Source organism: Gallinula chloropus (genome assembly GCF_964237585.1).
Source record: "Gallinula chloropus genome assembly, chromosome: 22".
NCBI classification, from domain to species: Eukaryota; Metazoa; Chordata; class Aves; order Gruiformes; family Rallidae; genus Gallinula; species Gallinula chloropus.
In genome coordinates, this window is record NC_140107.1 from 9684242 (window position 1) to 9710008 (window position 25767).

Consider the following 25767-nt stretch of genomic DNA (forward strand, 5'->3'; position numbering starts at 1 on the left):
CCCTGCCCCAGGGAGATCGTTACTCTAACATCTTTTCCCTTTGCTCAAGGACAGTTATGTTTATTTTTTTAAAGTTATAATGCAGAATTATCAATACCCATCCTCTGGTTTGTTATCCCTCCTGGCAACGTTCAAAGCAGATAGATTTCCAAAGAAATGTAATTGATTCAGTCCAAATGAGAGCGGAATGACATTCAGCATCGAGCCAGAGCCTGGATCAGCGCTATGGGAGGCACGGGACGCAAAGGCAACGCAGGTACCAGCAGCCTGCGGAGGAGAGCTCGGGGGCACGGCTGGATGTGCAGCTCTGCCGTATGGCCCAGCAGCCGCAGGGGAGGACGCTGGATTTGGAGCAAAACTGGCATGGAACGACCCAAAAGGCAGCATGTAGCCTGTTAAGCAAAGGAAAGATCAGAGGGGAAGGCTGGGATGGCCCCTTCGAGTTCCTGAGCAGCAGAAGCTGCAGGACATCACTCTCCCTTTCGGGAAGGCGCCCAGGCTTAGCTAAAGTGTTTTGCACTGCTGAAGGATCCAACACAGTTCTTGATAATTTGCTCCAATGGTCAATTATCTTCATTCCTTTAAAAAAAACCCACCCCAGACAAACACCCCAACATCCCACCCCCGCCCCCCCCAGTCTATTCCAAGTCAAATTTGTCCAGCGTCTCATCCTCCAGTGACTGGACAGGATCTCTTTGTCTCCCAGGTTCAAGAGCAGCTGCTCCCTATAACAGAATCATAGACATTGGAAGGGACCTCCAGAGATCATCAGGTCCAACCCCCTGCCAAAGCAGGGTCCCTAGGACAGGGCACACAGGTCGGTGTCCAGACGGGGCTGGAATCTCTGCAGAGAAGGAGACTCCACACCCCCTGGGCAGCCTGTCCCAGGGCTCCCTCAGCCTCACCGGGAAGAAGTTCTTCCCCAGATTGGTGTGGAACTCCCTGTGCTCCAACTTGAGGCCATCGCCCCTTGTCCTGAGAAGAGGTCGGCCATTTCCTCTGTGTCCCACGCTTGAGATATTTATAAACATTGATCAGATCCCCTCTCAGGCTGAACAGCCCCAGCTCACTGAGCCTTTCCTCGCAGGGGAGATGCTCCAGTCCTTTACTGATCTCCATGTCCCTCCGCTGGACTCTCTCCAGGAGATCCCTGGCTTTTTTATACCAGGGAGCCCAGAATTGGACACGATACCCAGGTGGGGCCTGTGTTCTGGATATGGAGCGGGTGGATTCACTGTAGGAGACATCCATGGTGCAGCATTCCCATCACTGGCTCCACTTGACGGTGAGAGGAGAGAGACTGGGGCTCATCATCCCGCCGAGCGCTGCCCCTCCACACAGGGATCTCAAACCGCTTCAAAATGAGGAGATTCTTTTGCTTTGCGACAGCAGGAAAATATGAGGAGCCACCAAAGGTCACGACTGTTTTCCAGAAAGGGATTCAGTGACTTCTAAGAGAGGTCAGTGTCCGCTCTTGCCTCAGCCAAGACCGGAGTGCTCAGCTTTGGGGGGCCAAGCTCCCCTGCCACGTGACCCGATTCCAGCATTGCTGTTAAAAGCTGGGAAACTCAGAGTCAGCTCCTCCCCGAGCCTAAAGATTGAAAAAAAACAGGGAAAAACCCCGTAGTCAGGTTTCTCTGCTTGCTGCCTGCATTTTTGAACCTCTGTTCTTCATATTTGCAACCACAAACATCTCAAAACTCAGTGTTTTAATGGTGGTTTAATGGCAGGGACGGTTTGTAACCTGATATCACAACCCGAGGGGCTGTGTATGAAGCAAGGCTGTAAAAACCAGCCCCTCCAAAGCACACAAAGCCCCTCCAGAGCAAAACCAGTGATAAAACATGACCCTGTTCTCTGCATGCACTCACCAGGAAACTCTTCTTTCTATTTTTCTGACTTGCTGGTATCTTCTGGACTGCCATGGCCTTGCCTGAACCTTCTCCGTGGGAAGGATGAAGGACATTTCACGAAGGATGAAGGATGTTCTGCTGGGAGCACCTCCCCAAAGGCAAAGAGCAGGTCTGGTAGAGATGTCCCAGCAACGAGCTTGGTGCAAACAGTCTGGACGGCAGGGTAAGGAGATTATAAGGATTAAACAAGATGGAGAGAGATGTTTACAATTATGATTAGCTCACAAATCTGCCCAAACAGAGCAGTGAGGCATTGCCTGCCTGTTGTTTTATGCAGCCTTGATGGGTTTGTTCCTGTCTGCACCTTCAATTTGATATTGCAGTGCTGGAGATATTGCAGCTGCCCAGGGGGAGAAACTGGGAAGGGCCCTGCAACACCAGCTGAAGCTGGGAGAGGAGAACCAGAATTATAGTCACCATCCCTGGATGTGTTTAAAAAAAGGGTAGATGAGGTACTTAGGGATATGGTTTAGCACAGGACAGGGACAGTTGGACTCAATGGTCTTAAAGGTCTTTTCCAGCCTTGTGATTCTGTGTGTGTTTGTAATCGCTCAACCGGCAGAAGCTTGAACAAGGAGCACTTGAAGAGACTCGATCAGAATCACCCTGCAGGTAAGGGGCAGAGCTGGGGAGACACCCCCTGCCTCACCCCCCCATGCCCCCTCACGCTCTGCCTTTAATCAAACCATCAGGGAGGTTGTTGCCGTAGCACGGCAGCTGCTGGTTGCGGTGAGTTTACACCATCTGGCAGTGCCAGAGAGGAGAGATGCTTTCAGCCGCTGTAAATCAGCACAGCATCGCTTCCCCTCCCAGAGAACCACGCTGATTTATGTCGGCCTCGCAGAGGTGCCCGGCAGACATGTGCTGGTGGATTAAAGCCGTGCTGTCGTGTGCCCAGGCCCTGCTGATGGATGTCACCACCAGGAAGCAGGGACATTTCATTTATGGTGGTTCAGGAGCTGTCTCACGAGGAGATGGGATGGGTTTGCCGGACGGCAGTGCCTGGCAGAGAGGGGCAGGGTTGGCACTTCAGTGCCATGAGAACCCGAGTTGTGTTGTGCAGCCTTTAAACCTCACAAAACTCTCACAGGAGGAGGAGCCAGCACCCTGAGATGCTCTCCCCAGGGCAGGCAGGGGCAGTGGGAGTGCTTAGCAGGCAGCATGGTTCGAGTTTGAGAGCGGGCACCAAGGAGTTGTGACTGATGGGGGCTGTTTGCCAGGAAAGCCTCAATGTGTCTTGCACACCATCCCTTCTCCCCTCTTCCTCTGCAGCCCCTTGATCCCCTTGTCTTTGAAGAGGTCAGGGCACTGGGTGGGGGGGGGTGTCTCAAAAACACATTGGCATGGGGACGGGAGACCCTGGAAAGAGGATCTTGGTTTTAAACTCAGGAGTCTTCATAGGAGCATGTAACATTTTCTTGGGGCACAGAGAAGTGCTGCGAGTTCCCCAGGGGTGTCTGAGGATGGTGTGGGAAGGAGCATCTACTGAAGCTGTAAGGAGCATCCCAATACCCCAGAGTACATTTATTTTCTCAAATCAAGTTGAAAATTCACAGCAACTTCCCCTGAATCATGGGAATAAATACTCCTAACAGTGAGGCTCAGTAAGACACAGTTGGCCAGGCTGAAAAGAAACATTTAGCTAAGGCCAACCACAACTATTTATCAGGGGCTGTACATGGGATGCAGCAAACCTCATACCGAAATGAAATCTCCAGCCCCTCACCCACCTATTGACTGCAGAAGATCCCATTTTGATGCTGAATTGCTTTGAAATTGGCTCTGTCAAAAACTTTCCTGACATCGATATGCTCCAGCAAAACGTTTCAATCTTGGTGAAACAGCATTTCCCACTGGAAACCTCTTTACTTCAAATAGTTCCTCGTCTGTGCTGATGCTCCCTGGGTTCGTGCCCTGCTCCCAGCATTGTTCTCTGCTGTGACCAGCATGTGACAAGGCTTAAATAAGTAATGATTTGTAAAGTGCTCTGATATCCTCTGATGAAAGATGCCCTGGAACACTGTGCATTACAGTACTGCGATTGCTCTGCCCGTTTCTTCGGAGCGCATTAAATGTGTGGGCGCTCCAGTTATTTGCTCCAACGGTTGATATTTTACCCTGATGTATTTTTATCTTTGCTAGATTATATAACCAAGTTACGCTGGTGTCACTCTGAAAGCTCCAGCGCTGTCAGTAAAGCTAATCCAGTTTAACACAGGCCTAAGACGAGGACTGAATTCCCTGTGACAAAAAGCAGAGTTAACCCAAATAAGTGACTAAACTCCTCAAAGAGCGCCTAGTCCCACTGTCCTTATGCTGGGAAAATTAATTGGAATCAACATGAGCTAACTTTCACTCTCAGCTACATCCTCAGCGTGTGCCAGGAGGATTTGTACCCCGTGGTTTGGCTTCCAAAAACTACTTTGAACCAGGAGAAGTCGCAGGAGGAATAACTCTCCCTCTCCACCTGCGTTAAAGCTGAGCAATCTGTTTGGAGAGTAATAAATTCGCCATGAAATGCGACATTTCCCGTGGAGCTAAACTGTTCAGGAATTGGATGTGTGTTTGGCAAACTGCTTTGGCCAAACAACCCGCCAAGAACACAAAGTGGGAGGAGGAGGAGGAGTGGGGAGGCTGCCGGCTGCCCCCAATGGAGCTGGGATGCACGTTAGCAAAGTGTGATGTAAGCTTGGTGCCTGGCCTGGGTGCAAAGCCAACAGGGGAAGACAAGAGCCCATGGGGGAGCAGGTGGCTCTGGCGAGGGTTGGTTTGCCCTCTGGAGATGGCATTTTTCCCCTTCGCTCCAGAGGGAGAGCGGGTAATGAGCTCCAACCAGACGTGGACCTCCCAGGCAGCAACAATCAGCTGAATACTTCTGCAGTGGCTACACACGCTGCTGCCGCTCGGTAGGTTTGGAGCCAAAGTCTCTTGAGTTCTTTGTGCCAGCGCTGATCTTTGCAGCTGAACAACATCTGCTGGGTTTGGAGGGGCTGCAGTCGGTGCCTGGAGCTGGGCGGCCCCTTCTGCCCTGCATGCTGGTGACCCACATGTGATAGGGGCTGCTCCCCAACACTGCCATGCCCAAGCAGCCTGCAGTGCCCAGACAGGCCACACTACACTGGGGACCAGTGTCTACAGTGCTCTCCTTGCCCTGCTCTCAATTGCCCTCCTGGGGCTACGCTCCATCCCTGAAACCCGGGGATCTCACAGGGATTGTGCCGGGGTGGTTGCAGTGTGTGGGAGCAGATGTGACCCAGGAGGTGCAGGAAGGGATGGCTCCCCAGAGCTCGCCCATCACCCATGAGATGGTACTGGAAGGGTCCCCAGGATTTCTGCTCTCCAGAGCCTGAGGGCACGCTGAGCTCCTGTGCCCGGGATCAGCTGCTCAGTCACCCAACAGAAGCGGGGACGATGTGCTGGGTGTGCCATGTGTGCAGAGGGAAGAAAATCAAGTCCTGGGGGGATGGGAACCTCACACATGGGAAAAGCACAGCATCCCATTTCCCAGATGACAGCGATGTTGATGTGGATTTTCCATCCTCATCACTCCCACCATGCTCAGCTCCCCACCTCAGCTTCCTGCCTGCTCACAGCAGCCTTTCTTCCCTCCAGAGAACAGGGATATGTCTCAGTGCTGGGCTGTACAAGGCACCTACTGCCTCTGCCAGCAGCAGAGTGGGGAGGGAGGCTGTTTTCCTCTCCAGCTCCTGCCTTGGTTGTGACTCACTGCCAGGGCCAAGCATGAGAGCTCCTGCGGTGTCAGACCCTGCCGGTCACCAAAAGCAGTTAGGCTGTGGGATTTTCCTGCACAGAACATTGTCTGGACCAAAGAGTGTACAGAGCTCCAAAAAAGAGTGAGATTTACTTCTTGGTACCAAAGAGCCTGCAGAGCTGGGCTAATTAATTCCTGAAATTTGGTAGAAGACATGAAGTATTATGCTTTCAGTTCTACACTGGCCTCTAATGACTAGGGATTAGGAGATTTCCTGAACCGTCTTCTGCAGCCTGGCACAGAGCATCCCTGGAAGCACGATGCTGCGCAGGCGGTGCGTGCGCTGGAGCAGCGCTGGCAGTCGCATCCCCACAGCCCCCTCAAACTGTGCTGCATGCTCAGCTCCCAGCCGTCAGCTGCAGCTCATCCGGCACGCCGACCAGGCTGACAGCCCTTGATTGCAATTAAGTTGCTGTTACTCATTGCCCTGGGCCTGTTTTCCATCAGCACGAGCAGCTCAGCGTGTGCAGCCATCAGCCTGATTTTATCGGTGATGCAGGCGAAAGCACCCGGGCGATGGAGATGTGAAAATAGCTCAAGAGCATGATAGGAAAGAGGTGGTAAAAAGTAGAGAATTCAGGTCCTGGTGTTGTGGGGAGCCATGCGAGGATCATGCTAGCAGCGGGCATTGTAATTAGTGTACTAATTTGGCATCGTGAGTGGTGAGTGCAGCTGCTGCCCTCTGAACTAGGGGGGCTGTGAGGGAGGTGAGAGTGGCTGGGGCTTTGCTCTCCATGTCCGTGCACAGTTGCATGGAGCAGGGTAAGGACCAGCGTGAGCCAGACCGGGCGGTGGAAAGGCAGCTCTCGGTTCAGACCTGGACACAGCTCCAGGCTTCTTAAGGATGCTTAAAGCCTGTACTTATGGGTGGTGAAACCTTCAGAGCAGCGACACAGCCCCTTGCTGCGTTTAACCACACGTTTGGCTGCTGTTAACACGGGTATCACACAGCGGATTTTATTTCCCATCTCCAGCCTGGTGCAGCTTTCCAACTGGTGCTGATGCTGGTCATGCTGGCGCGATGGTCTGCGAGTGACATGGGGGCCTGGTCCCCTCCAGAGAGCCCTTTGCACGGGCAACACCGTGGCTGCTGTGACTGAAGCCCGTGATCCCGTACATGCACAGGCCGCAGCCAGCAGCAGCTCCCGACCCAGTACCGGTTCTGTCAGCAGCTTATTTCTGCCAATACTACACCTATTTACAACGCCTTTTCTCCACAGATCCCCAAGCATGCTGACACATTAACAAAGTGTTAATGACTGTGGTAATTTGTCCAAAGCATGCCTATAAATTGGAAATTTTACTGACAGACAAAAGGGGTGATCCAAGGCCTGGGCCGAGGCCCGGGCCCATTACGGCTCGAAACAACAGCAGCAGGATGAGCTAAGGAGATTTTTCTGGGCTGGGATGCTGCTGGGGAGCCGCTCAGCCTTTCTGCAGAGCCCTGAGATGCTGCACAGCCATGGGAGGGCTGAGAGGAGTTTTGTCATCCTGGGGACAGCGTACGTCCCCCTTGCCAGCTACTCGCTTCATCAGGGCAGCTCGCAGCATCACGGCCAACAGATGCCGACGGGAGCACGTTTGTAGTTGCTGGTGTTATTTTCTCGTTAATGAAATGTCAACGGAAGTGAAAACGGCAGCAAAGAAATCAGGGGTGGCTCATTTGCCCATGGCCCCACCAGCAGGAAAACACATCAGCACTACAAAAAAAAAGCAGGAATTTAGCTGGAAAGCTGTATTTATTTCATTGCAATTCGTGGATGCAAACACCATGGTGGGGAGGAGTCGTGGGGAGGATTTCTTTGTGTTTTCTGGACAGAAGAGATGACGCTGGATGTTTGAAACAGCGGAGAGGAGCAGCCCCACTGCTGCAATACCCGAGACACCAACCTGTGTGTTTCAGTGACGCTGCAGAGCTGAAAATAACCTTGAGAGGGTACATGCGGAAGGAGCCGGTAGCTCGTCAGGAGAGATGACAATTGATGGGCAGATGGATGGGCGGTGATCCCAGAGGCTGGCCACAGGGTGCTCACAGCTAGAGAGAAGACAATGTTTCTGAAGCATCACTGCTGTGCCACGCTCAGTAGTCAGACACAAATGAAGAGGTTTGGCTTTGCTGGCCTGGCCTGTGGGACCTGTCTGCCCCTGGGCTGCTCCAGCGGGGAGCAAAGCCCGGGGTATTTGGGATCCTGTGCCTGATGCTCTGCCCTCCTGGGGGGGGGCGAATGAAACTAGTAGTTTTTTGTAACTACAGGGATATTTTAACCTCAAATGCTGACTTTTGGGGTGGCTGGCTTGGATGACATTGCCACTTTGGAGACCTTGATTTGATGATTCCTCTCTTCCCAGGCTGCTGTTGTGGTCCTTTACTCTCTGACTTGAGTGGAGACACTTGAAGAACTACATTCTGCTACTCCCACATCATGACACCCACCCAGGACAGCGCAGCCAGCAAGGCAAGGGGCAAGCATCCACACAGGGATTCAGTGGGAAAGCCCAGCTGGGAAAAGCAGGGCAGAGAGGAATGGGAAGACACCTCGTACACTTTGAAAGGACCTCGAAAGGTCAGTGCAGAAGCAGCTGTACCAGGGGAGAACTGCAGCAGCAGGAACGCTGGGGACTTTTCCTCATCAGGATTTTGTGGCCAGTAACTGCTCCGTGACGTTGCCACAGGAGAAATGATGGGAAGGAGCAGCACGGCAGCACACGAGTGCCGCTGCCCGAGCGAGCCGGAGCACAGTGTGATGTACTTTACCAGTGTGCAAAACACAGAAGTAGGAAAATAAATCAGGGATGTGTCCAATACCTGCCAGGTGCCTTTCTCAGGCTAGTTTATCAATTAATTAATTGCAAGGTGTCCACCTTAACTCAGCAGGTATTGGCAAGCGGGAAGGAAGCCCTCTGGTGAAATGCAGGCTGCTGGGTGGGAGCTGAGCTTCATCAATGGGATAGTGAACCATTGGAGCCTGTATGCTCTATGTATGCTATGTGATCTATGTATACACTTAAATTTGTTCCTGATGGCAGTTTTTCAGGGTTTTTACCACTTGTGTGCTGCTGCCCTTTGAGAGCCGCTCCAGTGTGGTTAGTTGCCAGGAGGAGAGATTCATCCTTCAAGTTTTAGTCACCGTCCCCAGCTCTTTCCCTGCGTGGTTCAAACCAGGCCCTAAATGGAGACACACCAGTAGCACCATCCTAATTTAGACTGGGCTTTTTGGAAGAGAAGTTCCCAAACGACCCTCCCTTCCATCATCCACTTGTGACCTGTGGATGGGACCCGGCCACTGTCACCTCCTGCCAGTTCAGCTCCGTGACGCCTGTGCCTTGGCTCCCAGCTACAAGCGGGAGAGGGGGATGCTACAACGTGAACTGAAAAGGGCTTTTCAATTACACGAACATTTCTGTGAATAATAGGCTTTGTAAGGCATTATTCTACTAATCCAAAATATGGGGTTTAACCTCCTTGTTATTATCCCTTTAATTTCCAAAAGCTTTTGAGGGCCTTAATCTTCCGTACAATTATGTTCAGGCTGGGGTTAGAAGCCCGCTGGTGGCAGGGTGACACGGAGGGACGGCGGGAGCTCACGCTACCCTTTATCCAGCGCGGCATGGAAACGCCTTATCGCAGCTTCTCGTCCCAGGGTGGGGCGGTCGAACCCTTCTTGGGGGCAAACGTGGCTTTTTTGGTGTCACCGGAGCGCGCAGCAGTGGGGGCTCTCGGAGTGGTGCTCTCACAGACCCCGTGAAGGGTTTCCTGTCCCAAAACTGTGGGGGACCCCCCGTCCTGGGAAAGGTGGGACCCCGCGGAACTGCTGTTTGCTGCTCCCCACCCCCCCCCAGGTGTCTGTAGGGACATCGGGGGGTGTCTGGCGCGGGTCTCCAGCGGGGTGGAAACTCCACGGGGAGCGGCAGGTTCCGAGGGACCCCAGGCTGCCCCGCGGGTCTCTAGGGGCTCCCACCGCCCCCCCCACCCCGAGCGCTACGGGACCCCCAGCTGGGCGAGACGAGGGGGTGTGGCCAAGGGGGCGTGGCTTTCCTGACGTCACGGCGCTGTATTTGCATACTGGCCCCGCCCCCGGACGCCGTCAGCGCTGGCGCCGCAGGAAAGTTTGCGGCGGGGCCGGGAGCGGGCGGGGGGCGGCGGGATGGACGCGCTGAAGTCGGCGGGTCGCGCCCTGCTGCGGAGCCCCAGCGTCCACAAACCCTCCTGGGCCGGCGGCCGACACAAGAGTGAGACCCGCTGCCCCGCTTACCCCCCCGGCAGCGCGCCCTTACCCCGGCACCCCCCTTGTCCTGCGCGCCACCCCCCCCCCTTTCCTTCTTCCTTCCCGGCTTTATCCCTCTTCCCACCCCTCTTGCACCCACTTTTCTCCCTCTTTGAGCTTCTTCCTCCCTCCTGCAGCCCCTCTTCACGCTGCTCTACCCCCGTCCGCTCTCCCCCTCCCTTATTCCGTGCCCCCCCGTGCACCCTTTCTGCGTTACTCTCTGTTACACCCCTTGTTTTCCATCCCTCCTTCTAGTCCCTTTTTTGCCCCTTGCTTTGCTTCCCCCATTGCGCCCACCTTCCCCCGCACCCCTTTCCCCCAGTGCAGCGGCGGGACGGGGCGGGGGGGGCGGGTGGGTGGATGGGTGGGGGCTCATCCCCGTGCCCTAGCCGGGGCCGAGGGCTGGAGCCCGGCCGGTGGCTTCTGGCCTGGTCCCAGTGCTGGCTTGGTCAGGCGATCGATGGCCCCGTGGCTGGTGGCCATTTGGCCCCTGCCAGGCGTCCTCTGCTGCAGCCAGGGAAGGGGGGGACCACCGGGTTGAGCCCCGTGCTGGCACCCCGAGTGCAGCGGGGCAGCAGGAGGGTGCTGTGCCCTCCACGTACCCCTTGCCAGTGAGATCAAACTTCTTGGGTTTGCTAATCTGATGGGATTGACCCGGTGTCCTGACAGCTCTTCCTGAGGATTAAGAGCCAGTAGCTGCGGGACACGGTGAGGGGGGGAGCAGCTGGCTGGAGTTCAGACTTGGGGGGCTGTGCAGCGTATGTGGGGTGCTGTCCCTCTGTGTCCTCGTGGGATGTACTGGGCTGAGGGCCCAGCCCTTGGGCTTGCTATCGACCTTGCAAACCAAACCACCCCCACTGTGTGGGGGCATCACCATTGCCCCATGGGACAGACACACCCTGGGTCTGAGTGTGATCGTCGGCACTACCGGGGAGAGGAGGGACTGAGGTGGTGAGCAGTGCAGAACAGGATGTGTCTGTGCTGCCCCAGGTGCTCCTTCCTTTCTGAAAGCACTTCGGTGGTTGCACTTAAACTACCCATTTCCATCCCAGGGAAATGGGACATGCAGGGTTTTTGCTGGCACCCTGCTTCTGGGATGGGAGATGAATGCAGCATCCTGCCTGTTGGTGTTTCCTTTCCCTCTGCGGGCTTAGGACCTGTGCGTGGGGTGCAGAGCTCCAGCCCTCCTGCAAATCCTCATCTCCCTGTGGGAACACTCCCACCCGCTTTCCGTCACTCCAACCTGAGCCAGTGTCATGCTGACGGGCTGGTTCACTGCTCAGCACCCACACCCGGCGCTGGGAGCAGCGCCAGGGTTTATGGCTTTACCTCCTGTCTCCTCGCCTCTGCCCGGAGCTGAGTCACCGGGGTACCCCGGGGTGCGTCCGTCCCCCGTAGCCCTGCCCTCCCAGCACTGCAGGTTTGCAGGAAGCCACAGTTTGGCCCCGTGGTTTGGAGGCAGCCAAAGGAGGCTGAGTACGAGGCAGCAAAGCCTTCAGGGACATGTTTTGTCTGCAGCAAGGAGCCTCATTGCTCCCCAGGGCCGTGGGGCACCTTGGGAGGGCTGAGGTTTGCTTGTTGCCTCCTGCTCAAAGCAAGATCCTCTTGAAACATGAGAGCTGCAGATCCTGGGTTACCGGCTCTGTGCCTGGAGGTTAGATCCTGCGGTGCGATTTCACACTTAGAAATAACCCCCTGACTTCCAGTTCAGTCCCAAGCTTATCTCAGTATTTAGGACCCCCCTTCCCACCTGCAGCACGTAAGGGCAGAGGCTGGTGGCTGCCTTGGTGATCTCAGGGAGCACAGAGACCTCTCCCCAGTGCAGCTTCGCCTGCGCAATGGGTTTCTTGGGGCTGTCAGTGATGGGTTTAGCAAGTCACAGCACATCTCACCTGGATCCTGCAGCTGTATGTGGGCTTAGCAAGCAGCAAATGCCATCTTAGCCTCTGGGTCGGTGATGGTTAGCACAGGGTAAGGTTATTGCCATGGGTGGGGCTGCACCAAGCCCTCCCTTGTGCCTGGCTGATGCTCAGGACCCCCTTGGTTATAGTGTGGGCCTGGGCACTCACAATGTGAGGAGCTGTGGGCTCTTAAAAGGCTGCTACCATTTGTTGTGGCTCGAGGAAATACTTCTGGGGGCTGCTTCTTGCTGCCTTGCAGACCTGTGGAAGTCCCCACAGCCTCCTGGTCACTGTGCAGCTGAAGAGTGCTGTGGCCTCCTGTGACAGCCGGGTCTCTGCTCCATCTCCATCCCCCAGTGCCTCATGAGACCCGTCCAGCACGGCAAGCTTGGGCGTCCAGGCAATAGCTAAACCATCACCCTGCTCATACCTAAACCCTCCCTCGTGGGTTGGCAGCTATCCTTGTGCATTTGGGAGCCTAAAAGTCTCTTTGCTATCTCTGTAGAGCTCCCGGAGAACTGGACAGATACCCGTGAGACGCTGCTGGAGGGGATGCTCTTCAGCCTCAAGTACATGGGCATGACGCTGGTGGAGCAGCCCAAGGGAGAGGAGCTTTCTGCCGCTGCCGTTAAAAGGATCGTTGCTACCGTGAGTGTCTGAGCTGGAGCAGAGCCCTGCCTCCTGTTCCTCAAGCAAATCTGTTACTGGGGGGGTTTCAGGGCTGTCCAGCTGCAGGCTGGGAGTGTCAGGAGTGCAGGTCCATCCCTTCCAGGGTGAGCAGGGATCTGGTGGTGTGGGTAGAAATGCAGACAGGAGTGCTGGGAAGCCCTTGGGGCCAGCCCTGACCCACAGATGGGTCAAGCTGCGAGAGAGTGGGTGTGACGCCTCTGAGCTCTGGCTCCTCTTGATAAGCTTTGGGTGACCCTGGGTGTGGGAGAGGCCTCTGAGCTGGTGAAATCAGCCTCCCCAGGGCTGAGTGTGGGCAGCGCCCAACCAGGGTCTGATGTGCAGCTCTGTTCTCCTTCCTGGGACTTGGAGGGTTAAGAGGAGAAGGGAACAGGCCACCTTGCTTCCATTCTCAGCCACCATCCAGCTATAACCTCTGATGCAAGCGGGACCCCTGCTCAGCACTGAGCCTCCCTGGAGCTCCTGTTCACCAGGCTTCAAGTAAAATTAACGCTTCTTTAAGCCCTTATAAAACAGAATGAGGCAAAGGCCCAATCGTGCAGTTAAACCGTCGTAAAACTCAACGGGGCAGCGAGCTGCGCTGGGTAGTGACGGATCCATTCCTGGCACGTGCTGAGGTGGACGGGAGGGGAGCGCTCACATGCAACAGGAGCTGCTGGCAGAGCATTCCATGTCTGAACAGAGCCTTTAAATAAAAACCCCAGGGCTGAAGCAGGCCTTGGAGGGGCAGGGCTGACCGCTGACCAGTCTGGATGCAGCTCAAGTGAGGTCCCCGGGGAGCAGGGTCTGCGGTCTGTCACTGGCTGTGTATTTTTATTTCTTGGTTTGGAGAGAAGCTGGGCAGGGAGCTGAATGCACCCTGAAGGCTGGCTAGTAAATAAGAGAAGGTGGCCCCTAAAAGTCTGTAGTTACTCTTTAAGCCGGTGTCCTGGCTGTGGCATGGGGGATGCTCTCCTGCTCGAGCAGGGTTTGACAGCGCAGGGCGAAGCCGGCTGCTCGGGGTCCTGCAGCACCGTCCTTCTCCCTTGTTCATGCTGGTGTCCCCTGCTGTTCTGGAGCTGGCCCTAGAGATGAAACTCCTCAGGGTTTCACCAAGAGCTCACGTGGCTCAGCCAGAGCAGCTGCTGGCTGGGGAAACCCTCATGGGCTGGCAGCGTCTCTGTGTGGGGTCGGGTGGAGGCTGCGTGTCCTCGTCTCGTTACTGCCAGCAAAAATCACTGTTTCAAGGAAGGAAAAGTTTTAACAAGTGCCTGATTCTGCCCCTCTGCTCTGCTCTCATGAGACCCCACCTTGAGTACTGTGTCCAGCTCTGGAGTCCCCAACATAAAGGGGGACATGGACCTGTTGGAGTGAGTCCAGAGGAGGCCATGAAGACGATGAGAGGGCTGGAGCACCTCTCCTCCGAATCCAGGCTGAGGGAGTTGGGGTTGTTCAGCCTGGAGAAGAGAAGGCTCTGGGGAGATCTTACAGCAACTTCCAGTCCCTGAAGAGGCTACAGGGAAGCTGGGGAGGGACTTTTTAGAAGGGCCTGGAGTGACAGGACGAGGGGGGGGAATGGCTTTAAATTGGAAGGGAGGAGATTTATATTGCATATTAGGAAGAAATTCTTCACCATGAGGGTGGTGAGGCACTGGAACTGTCTGCCTCTTCCCTAGAAGTGTTCTAGGCCGGGTTGGATGGGACCTTGAGCAGCCTGGTCTGGTGAGACGTGTCCCTGCCCATGGCAGGGGGTGGGACTGGATGATCTTTGAGGTCCCTTCCAACCCAAACCAATCTGTGATTCCATGCTCACCCCAGCAGTAAACTCAGTCTCTAGTACTGACATGTGACGTTCATACACCATCCTGCCCTTGTACCTGCCATGTATCAGTGTTAAAAGCTGATAAAAACTTTCTCCCCCCTCTTTCCCTTCTGCAGGCGAAAGCAAGTGGCAAGAAACTGCAGAAAGTGACCCTGAAGGTCTCACCCAGGGGGATCGTGTTAAACGACAGCAGAACCAACGAGCTGATCGAGAATGTCTCCATATACAGGTGGGTTACAGGGTGCACTTTGGCAGGTGGGTGCTCTGAGGCTCCTCGTCTGCTCCGGTCTCCAGCTGAGCTGAGCTGACGTCTCGCTGCCCATCGTGTTGTGATGGAAAGCGACAGTGGGGCAAGGAGGGTGGCTGTTAAGTTTAAGGTCAGGTTATGTCTGGTGTAATAAGTGTCCTGCAGCGGGTAAGGAAAGATGTGACGAGCCTGGAGGTGTGTGGGGGGTGTGGACTACAGATCCATGTCCACACATGCTGTGGCCATGCATGGCTTTACTGCCTGGAGATGCCAAAGTGTTTGGGGTCACGGCCAGAGTCGAAGTCAGAGGGTGCTCAGAGCATCTCCAAGCGAGTGCTGGAGCAGGCTGCCTTACCCTCACTGGCTGCTCTGTGCCTCCCCGGGGTTTCATTAGCTCTGACAAAGAGCGGTGCTGGGACGACTGTTGAGACCCGATACCCACGTGGGGAGGGTGAAGGTGAGTTATCCCACATCCACTCCTCTGGCTTGGGCGAGTCCATCCTCCAAAGATGCTGGAGGTGAGTGCGGGCCTGGCAGAGCAGAGCTCCACTCGGATCTGGCACCCTTCCATCTCCTCCATCCTTACATCCCTCACACCCTGCTTCTGCCTTTTCACCTGCTGCTCTGTTCCCATTCATTAAACACAGGATGGGGAACACTGGGTTGGGGCACTCTCTCTAACCACACTCCTTAACCTACTTGCTTTTCTCCACTTCACACTAAGCAGCCATGTACAGCTGCTGGTGCTGAGCCCCAGCCCTCCCCAGGAGATAAGCCCTTGCTAAAGAGTGGAGCAGGGTGACGTGGCTGCTCCAAAATCAGGCTCAGCGTGCTGGTGTCAGAGCAGGCAGAGCCACGGGGACGAGGGGTTTAGATGCTGCCTTAAATTCTCCGAACAGCTGTTGATAAGCTGTTCCTCCCGGTCAGCGCCCCGGATGCTCCACGAGCATCCCCTGGGTGCAGCTGACTGAAGCCAGTGCATCTGAAACAGGCTGTTGATGTGGGGACTGATGCTGCTCCTCAGAGATGTTGGCCCTGGGGGTGTTATGGCAAAAGCTGGGGGCTGTGTGTGGGAGGGGGGGCACTTCCCTTCCCTGCCAGCTTACTCCACCAGTGCCCTGGCTGCCCTCTAACACCTCTACTGCCTTCTCTTCTGTTCCTGGGATGATGCTGGCTCTGACTTTTGTCCTGGATCCTGTGCTGGGCAGGACAGAGTGGCTGCAGCCAAAATGTCACTGGGCATGTCGCTGCTGGATCGGTTGTAACACCAGCTGGCTTCAGAGACAGGTGGGAGGTATCCTCTGCCTGGAAATCGGTGGCATCAAGTACCGAGCTGAGTGCTGGGGGTGCCGGGAGGGCCACGTGCCTGCACAGGGAACCATCCGTGGCTTTTTATTAAGAGTGGCCATGTTATTTGGGGGAAAAATGGGAGAAAGGAGTCAACTTCTAAGTGCTTTGCTTGCTGCTACTGCTGCTGCCTTGTACTAATACTCAGGGTTGCCTCGGCTGGTGTTCACTGGCTTCAGATGAGACGCTCAGTCCTGCAGGTCCTGGCATGGATGGACCCATGGGAGATGGTGGTGGGTGATGCTGAGGGACCCACTGCCCTGTGGAAGGGAGCTGAGCCCGTGGTCACAGCCTATGGCTCTTCCAGAGCAGTTCAGAGTGAGTCTTGCCGTGCTGGCAGAGACACAGCCTTCCTGGGGATGCTGAGCCTCCTTCCCCAGGCCCCCATGCTCAGGGGTCTCAGAGCATCCTGCGCATCCGCTGCTGCAGATCTCGGAGCCTGAATTTCAGCCTATCCAACAGCTCTCTCTTGGGCACCACTGCATCACTATTTTTCCCTGGTTTTGAGCCTCGAGATAGAATCTTAGGCTGAGAACAAGTCCTCCTTTCTCCTTGCAAGCTCATCCTCCAAGGAAAATCTTCTGAGTCTGTCTTCCGAAGGCAGACTGCGGTCAGGCGCAGTCCCGGGCTGCCACGCTACAGAGTCTTTACCTTCTCTAACCTGTCCCTTCCTATGAGGTGAAGCGTTTTCTCTCCTGCCTCACACCGTGGCTGCAGGAGTTGCTCTGGGCTTCTCTTGCGCTCAAGCCAGCGGCACTGACTCCTCTGCTTTGCCAAGGAGTTGTGTTAAGACCAGTAACGCTCCCGTGCTCCCTCTGCCCTTCCCTGCTTGGCCCCGGAGCTGGAAGCCCTGGGGTAGGTGCCTGCTGCCAGGTCAGAGGAGGGGTTGGTTGATGTCCCTTGTGTGCAGTGCCCCAGACAAGACATTTCATTCTGTCTTTCAGGATATCCTACTGCACGGCAGACAAGATCCACGATAAAGTGTTTGCCTACATTGCCCAGAACCAGCTCAATGAGAACCTGGAGTGCCATGCCTTCCTCTGTACCAAACGGAAAATGGTCAGTCCAGAGGAAGAAATGGGGATGTGGCTGGAGGAGGAGGAGGCAGAGAGGGGTGAGATAAAAGGTCTGCCCCTGGTTAGAGCAAGGGGAGGGCCCTGCCCCAGCAGAGGGCCACAGGAGAGCACCCTCCTCCTGCTGCCATCCCTGCCTGCCCACGGCAGTTCATCCTGGCTGCCAAGCGGGCGTAACTCCGGGCTGGATTCAGCCCATCGTCTTGGTAGGTAAAAGTCTTCCTGCCCCACAGCCCAGGACAGGGGTGAGACCCTGGCCCTGCACCGGCCATGCTGTGGTCCCAGCTGCTTGGGCTCTTCCCTGCTCACCATCCCCTTTGCCGGGCTGCCGGAGCTGGTCTGAGCCCGGCGTGCAGAGAGGCTCTGGCAGTCAGGGAGGTCTCTGGGGAGTCTGGCAGTGAGGTGCCCGGGAGCAGCTTCGTTGATGGGAGGCATTTAGCCAGCGGTTCTGGGCTCACTGCCCTGGCTTCCTTCTGTTTCTTGCCACTGAAGCTCCTTGTCCAAATTTTAGCAGCATCTTCGCAGACAGGGCCATGTAATCCCCAGGGGAGCAGCACAGGAGCCCCCACTGCAGGCTCAGCGTGGGGCTCAGAGCAGAGACCCGTGTATAGGAAACAGTCTCAGGCTCACTTGATCCCACTTGTGGGATTTTCTTCCTGCTGATTCAGCACTTCAGGACAGGCAGGGTGAGGGAGAGAAGTGGGTCACTGGGCCCTGGGGGTCTCCAGTGCAGTCAGAGCTGGGGCTGAGCCCCGTCCCAATGCCAGGAGGGAGGAAGGGCAGGTCAGATCCCTCTGCCTCCAGAAATCCTTCTGGTGCCTGTTGCAGGGCTCGAATGGAAAATGGGACCTCTCAAATCCACAGGGAAAGAGCAGTTCCCACTGATCTGTGTGGATCCCTGGGTCCTTATGAGCATCCCAGTGCCTGGGGCTCCGTTAACATTCAGCCCCATAACTTATATGGGTTTTTTTTTCCCAGGGAGAGAACAATGGTAGCTACAAGTTGTCTCTCCTTCCCGTGGCGTGCGCTCCCGTCCTTGCACGGTGAAGATAAGCCTTGCTCTGCAAATTAAAATTGAAATCTTGCCAGTGCTAAGAGAATTATCTCAGTGGTACATCGGCTCAGCGCCTCTCCCTCCAAATAAACTTCTCCAAGGCCTTTTGTGGTAAAAAATAGAATTTTTTGGGTTGGTTTTTTTGTTTCCTTGGCTATAATTCACATGAACATCACGCTGGTAAGGTGATGCTCCCAGACCAAGGACCGTCCCTACTCCAGAGTAGGGTCCTTGAATGTACCCACAGGTACTGGTCGTGGGCATGGGATTAGTCTGTATTTTAAGTTGGTGGGTAATTCTGGCTCTGACAGACACAGTGCTGATGTGACAGCTCCAATTGTAAACAGCTGTGAGGAGTTTCATCCTTAATTACCATATTTAAGGTTTTTTGCCATAAAGCATTTGCGCTCCCATCAGAGATGTAAATAGCTCCGACATTCAAATGAGCTCTCCTGCTCTGGGAGGTTTAATTGACACTGATGGATTTAACGAGGCCCTTCGCCCCTCCTGCCCAGGAATGCCTGGGTTTTGGGGGATGCCTGCACTCCCCCCATGTCTCCATCCACCCAGGGGCTGCGAGTTATGGACCCGGCTTTGGTTTGGTTTAGTTTGTAAGTCTGTAAAACAAGCCCAGGCCTTGAGGCTCCTGCAGCATCCCATGTTACTCGTTATCTCCTTGCACTTAAGCGGCTCGTGAGCTCTGCCTTCTCCTAATGAAACTGGCATTTATGTCACTATTTATACATCTCCAGCAGCTCGGGCTGTTCAAGGCAGTGGGATTTTTAATGGTGCTCAAGCTCTTGGCTCAGGAGGAGCAGAGGGATTCAATGGGAAGCTGGCCCTGTTCCCCCTGCATCCCTGGCTGTTGCAGAACAAACCCACCCTCTCTCCCCAGCTCAGCCCCAGGAGAACCAGGGGAAGATCCTGGGCTCTCTCCTGTCCTGTCCTCCCGGTTGGAGGGAGCTGCTGGTTTTACCCTGTCGTTCTCAGATCAGCCATGTGTGTGCGGTTGTGCACGGTGCTGGGGAGGGATGGATGGACTGCAGCTCTGCATCCCTCCCCAGCACTGCTGTGGCTGGCACTGGTGTGGTCCAGAGCACCGGTTCCCTTTGAGATGTTTGTCATTCGAGCAGGTGACGCTCTGCGGCGGGCACATCCCGGCAGCAGGGAGCTGCATCCCTCAGCCAGCTGTAAGGACAGGCCTGGGCCGGTGTGGCACTTGTTCAAGTCATGTATAGGTGCCGGGGTGCCACTCTCTTCTCCCCATCCATCAGCGCCACGGCTGTCACAGCCACATCCCTGCCACCTCCATCTTCCCATTGCCCCTCCAGACGTGTCTAGAACGAGCTGCGTGTCCTACACAGAGCGAGTCTCAGCTTCCAGCAGTATTTAACGACCCCTCCCTGGGCAGGCAGGGAGCGTGTGGAGCAGAGGGCTGGTTGGTTCCAGGTTAACACGACTTTGCAAAGCAAAACCTCCAAACCATTTAAATCTGGGGGGAGGACGTGTCGATTAACGTGCCCCCTCATCGCTCTCTTTCCAGGCACAGGCAGTCACTCTCACCGTAGCCCAGGCCTTCAAAATTGCATTTGAGTTCTGGCAAGCTGCTAAGGAAGGTGAGTTTATTCCCCCCCAGCTCCCTTCCTGCTCTTCACACGGAAGTTCAAGGAAGGACTTGGGTTTTTTTCCAGCTTTCGAGTGCTTTTTTCCCTTTGTCCACTAAATTTCCAGGCTGCTGCTAAGCTTGGTCCAACCTCTCCTGTGATTTAAGGCATCTTCCAGGTCTCTCTCGACGGCTTCGTAAATCCAGCCGAATTTTGGCTCCGCTCCCTCCTTGCAGGAGGGGGTGTGAAGGGCCTGGCGCTTGTCTGCGGTACCTCAGAGCACTGTTGCTGCCAGGAGTTTTGCTTTCACCTTCCACCAGATTAAAAAGCATGCCCAGTGCCTGGACTGCTGTGGGCAGAGGACACCTCAGTGGCCTGTCCTAGCTTGTCCCCCTTGTCCCTGCTCGCAGTTCTGCAGGCAGTGATGGGGTCTCCTTTTGCAGATAAGGAGAAGCGTGAAAGGTCTGTCTTGGAAGGAGAAGGCAAGAGCACCCCCAGCTCAGAAGCCCCTGTGCACCCTGACACACGTGAGTCACCATCAGCAGAGCTTTGTTTTGGGGACAGGGAACAGCCTGAGGTCTGTGGGGTTTGCCCTGAACACCAATGAGGAGCAAACACCTTTATCTCAGCAGAGATGCCGCCCTCGGCAGAGCGCTTGGGACGCAGTGCCTGCCTGCTGAGACTTCCCCTCTCCCCCTTAAAACATCTTGAGCAGCCCCTTGGACACCGCTGCTGCCACCTCAAATCTGCTCACTGCTGACCTGGGCAAATGGGCTGGAACATCCCTGTGAGCTTGGTGTGGGCCCCCACATCCCAAGTTTGATTTCGGGTTTGTCTCGGACCCGAAACATTTGCTGTTCCGTCAGCTGAAGGAGATGGAGATCCAGGTGCCACTCTGCCTCTGGCTCCCCTCAGGGAGGAGAGCAGGGGTGCATGAAAATAGAACAATTAAAGAGTAAAACCCCTGTCGTTCTGTGCCCAGCCATTGGTCCTGTGCTCCCTCTGGAACACGGGATGCCAGGGGAAGTGGGACAAAAGGCTAATCTCTCTTCCATGCTGGCCATGGAGATAAGAGGATTTGACACTGAGCGTTAAACTGGGCTTCCTTCCAGTCCCATTTCTTCATGTGGACCGGAGGAATCTGTCGCAAACGGTGGCACGTGGGGATGTGTGAGGGCCAGGGCTGCCACGGGTGTAGGAATGGGCTCTGTGCCTGCCTGCGGGATGCTCCGCAGCTGCGGCACTTCTGCACGGCCCTTGCTGCAGGGAGAGTCCCCAAGCTACAAACCACTCTTCAACCAGCACAGGGTTTGCCCCTGTAGGGTTCTGAATGGGTGCTGAATGGATGCTGAGGGTCTGTTCCCACCTGGGGTTGGGGTGCCTCAGCTTTGCTCAGGGCTGATCCTGACTCATCCTGAACTTAAGTGGTACCCAAGTGCTGACAGCTGCTGGAGGGACACACCAGCCAATCCTCCCCTGCATCCCCATTGAGGGGATCTCAGGTACCTGATCTGAGCATCACAAATTATTTGGGCTGAAACCACCAAGCTGGGGCGAATGCAGCTCCCCCATTACCTCAGAAAGGCTTGAGTTTGTCCCATCCCTGTTCCCCCCTCATCCCTCTCTGCTCTGTTCGCAGCAGCAGCCACAGGGAACTTGCTGGATTTAGAAGATCCTGCCAAATCACCCCTGACCAGCAGCACAAACTCCCCACACTTGGACAACAGCGTGTTTGGACCCAGCTCCTCTGTAAATAACAACGTGGTGTGGGTAAGTGTGTGCCCAGGGCACAGGACAGGGAGCGATGCCACCTCGTTTCGTGTGCTCTAGGTCCTATCACCCAGCTTTTCCTTGGATAACCCCTCCCTGGGGAGCTCTGGGTGGCTGAGCTGTTCACGTAGGGTTTCAGAGATGCCCAAGTGAGCTGGGCTTTGGCATCCTACTCAAAATGATCGATTGGCAGTTGAGTGGCTGTTGCCCTTTTTTAGGCTGGGTAAATAAATGAAGGAGATTGCGAGCTGCTCGGGGAAACGCTGCTGACAGATAATTGAATATTACTTATTCTTGAGCAGCATTTCTCAGCGGTTTGTCACTTAATTGAGAGACCACCTAACTGCTCTGTTCAGGGGAAAAAATCATTATGTTGATGGCTTTTGTTTACTGTTCACTAAGCCCAGGTTATATTTATGTTCATTATTACTCTTTATTTTTCCTTCCTTCTTGTCTGCCGCTGTATCTGGCTTGTGTGAGCATGGATGGCTCCTCTAAAATGTTCTCAGTCATCTGGCTTAATTGTTTCATGGACAGTAATAGAAAAATAATGACCCTGAGGAGTGTCAGGGGTGTGCAGCCATCAAGGAGTCCCCTCTGTGCCCCAGTGCTCTATCACCCGCTGGGCTGGGGCTGATCTTTGAAGCCCCTTTTGACCCTGGATATTGTTCCCACCACGTGCTCTCTCTGCCATCCGCTAAATTTTGGAGAATTGAGTGATAGAAGCCTTTGCCTGGAGCAGTTTCTTTAGTCTGAGCCTGATGCTTTTCAGGTTAAACCTGAAGATCAACTCTTAAGTCATATCAAAGCCTGGAGGCTTATCGGCGGTCTCCAATCCCTTCCCTCTTTACATATGACATGCAACACATGTAGTACTTTACACATTACATAAGCCTGTAAGTTCATTGCAAGATTTTGGGAAGAGTCAAGCCTGTCCATAGCAAAACCCTCACATGGAGCCAGTCCTCCTGCTTGGGACACATCTCTCCCCCAGGCAGCTCAGATGCTTTCCCTGGGGAACCTTAAGAGCAGCCCAGAAATAAAGGATCCCAGACTTGCTTCCAAGCAGCACGGGTTCTCCCTGTTGTTGTCTGGGTTCCTGATCCAAGGGTTGCCCTGAGCATCTTGCTGAGCTCTCTCTGGGTCCCTACTCGTAGCAGGAACCCTCAGCTTGTGCTGGGCTCATGACAGGAGCTGGAAGAGCTGAGAGGGCTGTGGTTAAGCTGAAGGAGGATGTGGTCCAGCTCATGGGCCACATCCAGCCCATGCAGGCAGTGGGGAAGAATTAGGCTGGTTTGGAGATAGTGGAAAAGGGCCCAATCTGTCCCTGGGTGCAAGGGGAGCACGGCATCCCCAACCTGAGCCCTGGGATCTGCTTCAAGGAGGCCCAGACCACCCACAGTTACCCTGGGTGTGGGATAAAACCTGCCCAAGGAGGCGGGTGGCTGGCAGGACTCCTGCTTTAGGCACCAGAAGTCGACAGATACTATATATATGTCTATAATTTTTCTCTTTGCCTTGCGGAGCGGGATCTCTAAATACACTTTTGTGCATTCTCTTAGCAACTACTCCTCTCTCTTTTTATCTCTTTAACAAAGGAAATGGATGATGGTCTCGACGAGGCATTTTCAAGGTAATTCTAATAACTCCCTTTACAAGTTCACGCCGCCGGGGACCAGCCCGGGAGACTTGACTAGTGACTGGCTTTTAATAATGCTTCTAATCTAATCAGCCACCGTGATCTGACCTAGGCAGCTGCCCCATCAGTGCCTCAGCTGTTAATTGAAAGATAGGCTTGGAGGCTGGCTGATAAGCCAAATATTTTGACAACCTTTTAAGGATGGAGAGCGGCTGTATGTGATAGGGAATTTAATTCCCCAAGCAGTCAGCCTGTCCGCTCCTGCTTGGTGGGGTGGTTTGAGGCTGCCTGTTCCCAGTCCCTGTGCTAGCTGCAGTGACGCTGGTCCCAGCTCCTGGCATTGGGGGAACTTCACCCTTCCTCAACCCTCTGTGAGGTGTGGACTAACCCTGGGACTTTGTTCCCACCTATCCCTGACCCAGCAGCAAGTTCCCACCTATCCCTGCTCCCTGGTTTTGGATTCGTGCCCCCGAGCAGGTCCAGGCTCCGTGGCTGGAGCTCCGTTTGGCTTTTCCAGCCCACAGGGAGAGCTTCCTGCCCGCGCACGCCCAGCACTCCAGCAATGTTAAACAAATCCCTTTCCTTCCAGGCCAGTTTTCCTGTCTGTCCTCGTGGCACAGGTCCCTGCAGGGGGGTGGGGATGCTTTAGACTGCGTGGGTCCCATCCTCCAGATCAGTGTGTGGAGCCACCCAGGAAGTGTGGGCTGTGGGGTTGCAGCTTGGGCAAAGAGCTGCCTTGGGTGCAGATGCTGCAGGCAGCAGAGAGCTGCGGGGCCTCCTCATCCTCCTCTGGCTGGAGGTGCAGAAAGGGGGGTCAGGCAGAGCTCCGAGCACCGCTTGCCTCCGCCGGCTTTGCAGCAGCACGAAGAGCTGCGTGCTCAGCCCAGAGGAAACGCCCCTTCTTGTCTTGCTTGAGTGATTTGCAGCTTCCACTTCCGTAGTAGCCCGGTCCCAGGTCCTGCTTGGTTCAGGGGCTGCATGAGTTTACATCTTCATGCTGTCTATTCCCCTCACCTCTGCTCCTTGCCCTACTTTAATTAAGCAGATGTTGTTGATTGTGGTCTTTTGTTTCACATTGCTGGATGCCGAGCTGTCGCATCACCCTTCCCGTGACTCGGGATTTGGGCTGCTCATCCACTGAGGCAGCTGCTTCTGAAAGCCTTCCTGACACCACCTCGCTGCTGGTCATTTTGTGTGGGGCTCATTTAATCTGCAGCTTGCTCAGCACTGTGCCTGTGCTGGATGAAACACCCAGCACCGGAGTTAAACCTTGGCCCCTGGGAGCGTGGATGCTGCAGTGTCATGGTTTCACAGGGGTCTTTACGTCCACACAACAGAACAGGCGTTGCTGAAATGAAAGGCCTCTTAAAGCTGGTCCTGTGATGTTAAGCATCATCTGAGCCCTGCTGTGTCTTAACCCAAAGGGTTAATTAAGGTGCTTGGGCCCGGGACTGGCTGGCAGCGACTGCAGCACACGCTGTGTGTCCAGACAGACGGCCAGGAGACTCAAGCCATTGCTGTGAGGCAGCTCCAGCCAGCAGAGCCTTTACACACAGATGAGATCCCAGCTACCAACACGCCCCCCAGCACCAGCTCACTGGAAATCCCATTATCACCTGGGATGTCCAGGCTGCACATTCCCTGGTCCCCGTAGGACAAACATTAGGACAAACCAGGGGCAAAGCTGCACCAAGCCTGAGAGCTCTGCTCACGTTTCTGTGCCAGCTCTCCCCTTACCGAGCTATTTTGTTCCATTGGAGGGTTTGAAACACAGATCTGTGGCTGGGGTTTGGCAGTGTGGATGCACCAAGCTCCCCAGCCATAAACTGCCTGGATTTGTGTTCTCACTTTCTGTTTTTCTCTCCTCTCAGACTGGCTCAGTCAAGAACAAACCCACACGTCCTCGACACGGGACTGACAGCCCAGGACATCCAGAGCGCGGAAACGCTCTCACCTGTGGACTGGAACAAAATGGATTCCAACACAGGGGAGAACGATGAGCTCTTCATGTTTTGAGGTCAAACACGTCCTAACAGCTGACAGGAGAATAACCACTAAAAGTCCATGGGCTGAATCGTGCTGTTCCGGGTGCTGTACGCAGGGGACTCTTCTGAGGGCTCTTCACCAAGTCAGATGATCCAGCAGCACAGTGGAGACCAAAGCTTTAGAAATCTAATGCAGATTTTTTTGTACCTTGCTTTTATCTAAACCACGAGATGCTCTTCAGTGTATTTATTCCTAGTTTACATATGTTATCGGAAGGTGTGCGGAGCATCTAGAGTGCTAGGTGTCAGTATACCTTGGAAGAACCTTCAGCAGTGCCTGTTCCTCTCTGGGAAAAAAAAGACTATGCAACACCAAAGTCTCTGTATGTACTGCTCCAGACAAGGGTCTGCAGATGCAAATGCAGTCGCAAGCACAACTGTTACTAACCCGCTGTCCCTTGAACAACGCGTCGCCTGCCTCAGCATGGGGAGGAGCTTTGCAGCAGCTGCTGAGTGTGTTAAAATCAGAAAGGTAGCAGAGATCTTGCTTTTGTTGTGAATGTCAGGGGTGTTGTCACAGCTGTCAATCACCCGGCGCCTTCGCCAGCCTCTGATGGGCATCGACGCTTTATTCCTGCCTCCTCCACCCAAAGACTCTGCCAAGTTTTGCACTTTAGAAACTTGAACTGAAAGAACGGTCCGAATTCTC

At 54.8% G+C, this 25767-nt stretch overlaps 1 protein-coding gene across 1 annotated transcript; it reads left to right on the forward strand.

Annotated features, from left to right (window-relative positions):
* Positions 1-9771: 9771 nt before the first annotated feature.
* Positions 9772-25430, forward strand: LDLRAP1 (low density lipoprotein receptor adaptor protein 1). The gene is made up of 9 exons (XM_084274279.1): positions 9772-9915; positions 12357-12499; positions 14456-14568; positions 16878-16992; positions 19604-19676; positions 20108-20191; positions 21307-21434; positions 23033-23067; positions 24945-25430. Exons 1-9 carry the CDS (start codon positions 9831-9833, stop codon positions 25087-25089), a joined length of 921 nt encoding a protein of 306 aa, XP_084130405.1. The 5' UTR covers positions 9772-9830; the 3' UTR covers positions 25090-25430.
* The last annotated feature ends 337 nt before the right edge of the window (positions 25431-25767 follow it).